General features: G+C 43.7%; 1 protein-coding gene across 1 annotated transcript in view; it reads left to right on the top strand.

Annotated features, from left to right (window-relative positions):
• The first annotated feature begins 889 nt into the window (after window positions 1-889).
• The window catches only part of LOC103460906 (myelin-oligodendrocyte glycoprotein-like), an 8,565-nt gene continuing 7,866 nt past the window's right edge, over window positions 890-1,588 (top strand). Inside the window, exon 1 of the mRNA XM_017303532.1 lies at window positions 890-940. Coding sequence (XP_017159021.1) covers window positions 890-940 — 51 coding nt within the window. The remainder of the gene's footprint in view (window positions 941-1,588) is intronic.

Below are 1,588 nucleotides of genomic sequence, written 5' to 3'. Positions count from 1 at the left end.
TGTAGAGTCCATGACCACCACCACATCTCCAGGAATGAAACATCTCCTTTTCTTTATCCATTTTTGTCTTTCTTGTAACAACGGTAGATATTCTCGAATCCAACGCTTCCAAAAGAGACCTGAAATATATTGGATTTGTTTCCACCTTCTTTTTGGCATAAAGATCCTTTTTGTCAAAGAGTCCTGGTGGGAGAGCTGGATTTCCCTTCATGAGTAGCAAGTGGTTGGGTGTTAAAGCCTCAAGGTCATTGGGGTCCTCCGATAACTTTGTGATGGGACGATCATTAAGTACTGCCTCAGCTTCACAAAGTACAGTGTGGAATCCTTCATCATCCAACATTTGTTGACGGAGCACTGAGTGCAGAACCTTTCTGATCATTCGGATGAGGCGCTCCCAAACCCCGCCACAATGTGATCCAGCTGGTGGGTTAAAACTCCATTTAATCCCTTTCTGTGCCAGGGCCTTCTCAATTCTCCCATTATTTAGAGAGGCTAGAGCTTCTCGTAGCTCTCTTTCTGCTCCTTTGAAATTGGTGCCGTTATCTGATCTCATGTGTGAAACTTGCCCTTTTCGAGAGATGAATCGCCACAGTGCATTGATACACGAGTCGGTATTTAAAGAGTAAGCCACTTCAAGGTGCACGGCCCTGCTTGTCATGCATGTGAACACTACTCCATAGCGTTTTACAACACTGCGTCCAAAATAATCTACACCAACATTTGTGAAGGGTGGTAGATCAGGGACCACTCTTTCCTCTGGCAAGTCTGCCATTTGTTGTTGACCGGTTTGTCCTCCATACATCCTGCAGAAAGAACATGTCGCTATGACCCTTTTCACAGCTGAAACTCCATTTGTTATCCAAAATTTTCTTCTTACGACTGAGAGGACATGATTTCTACCTCCATGACCAAGCTGCAAGTGAAAATGTCGGAGGATAAGGTAGGAGATGTGCTGGTCCTTTGCTAGAATGAGAGGATGTTTAATGTTCTCAGGGATGGCTGCTTTACTCAGCCGGCCTCCAACACGCAGAAGCCCATCTTGCAGCACAGGGTCCAGTTTGTAAATTGGGCTGCTTCTGGGTATTTCTGAGTTGCGAGATGTTAATGCAGCGAACTCATCAGGGAATCTTTCCTTTTGGCAAAAGGAAATTATGGCCGTCTCAGCTTGTGTGAGCTCTTCTAGAGACTCACTTTGATTTCCCAGCGAGTTTTTGAGAGTTTGCATTTCTTTTGTCAACTCCAGTGTTGATGAATTGGTCAGCTGCAATTCCTTTCTTCTCTTACTCAGTTTCAGTACAACTCCATTTAGCTTGATGAACCAAGCAACTGCAMACTTCAATTTTTGCCAGTCTGAGAAGAATGATATTAGCTGAGAAGTTGCATTTGAATTGATGACTGTAGCGTTAATCAAGGGAGTCTTTTTTAGTTCTAGGTCATCAGCAGTCATACTGAAATCCATTGGAGACTTGGGCCATTTATCTTCAGGTTCCCACAAAAATGTAGGACTTTCTATCCATTTTTGGTTCAAAAGGTTGTCAACTTTAAATCCACGGGAAGCATCATCGGCAGGGTTTAAAGATGAAGGCAC

Source organism: Poecilia reticulata, unplaced genomic scaffold, assembly GCF_000633615.1.
Source record: "Poecilia reticulata strain Guanapo unplaced genomic scaffold, Guppy_female_1.0+MT scaffold_335, whole genome shotgun sequence".
Lineage (NCBI taxonomy): Eukaryota > Metazoa > Chordata > Actinopteri > Cyprinodontiformes > Poeciliidae > Poecilia > Poecilia reticulata.
The sequence above is the reverse complement of the archived record's forward strand: the minus strand, read 5'-3'. Positions and strand labels throughout refer to the sequence as shown.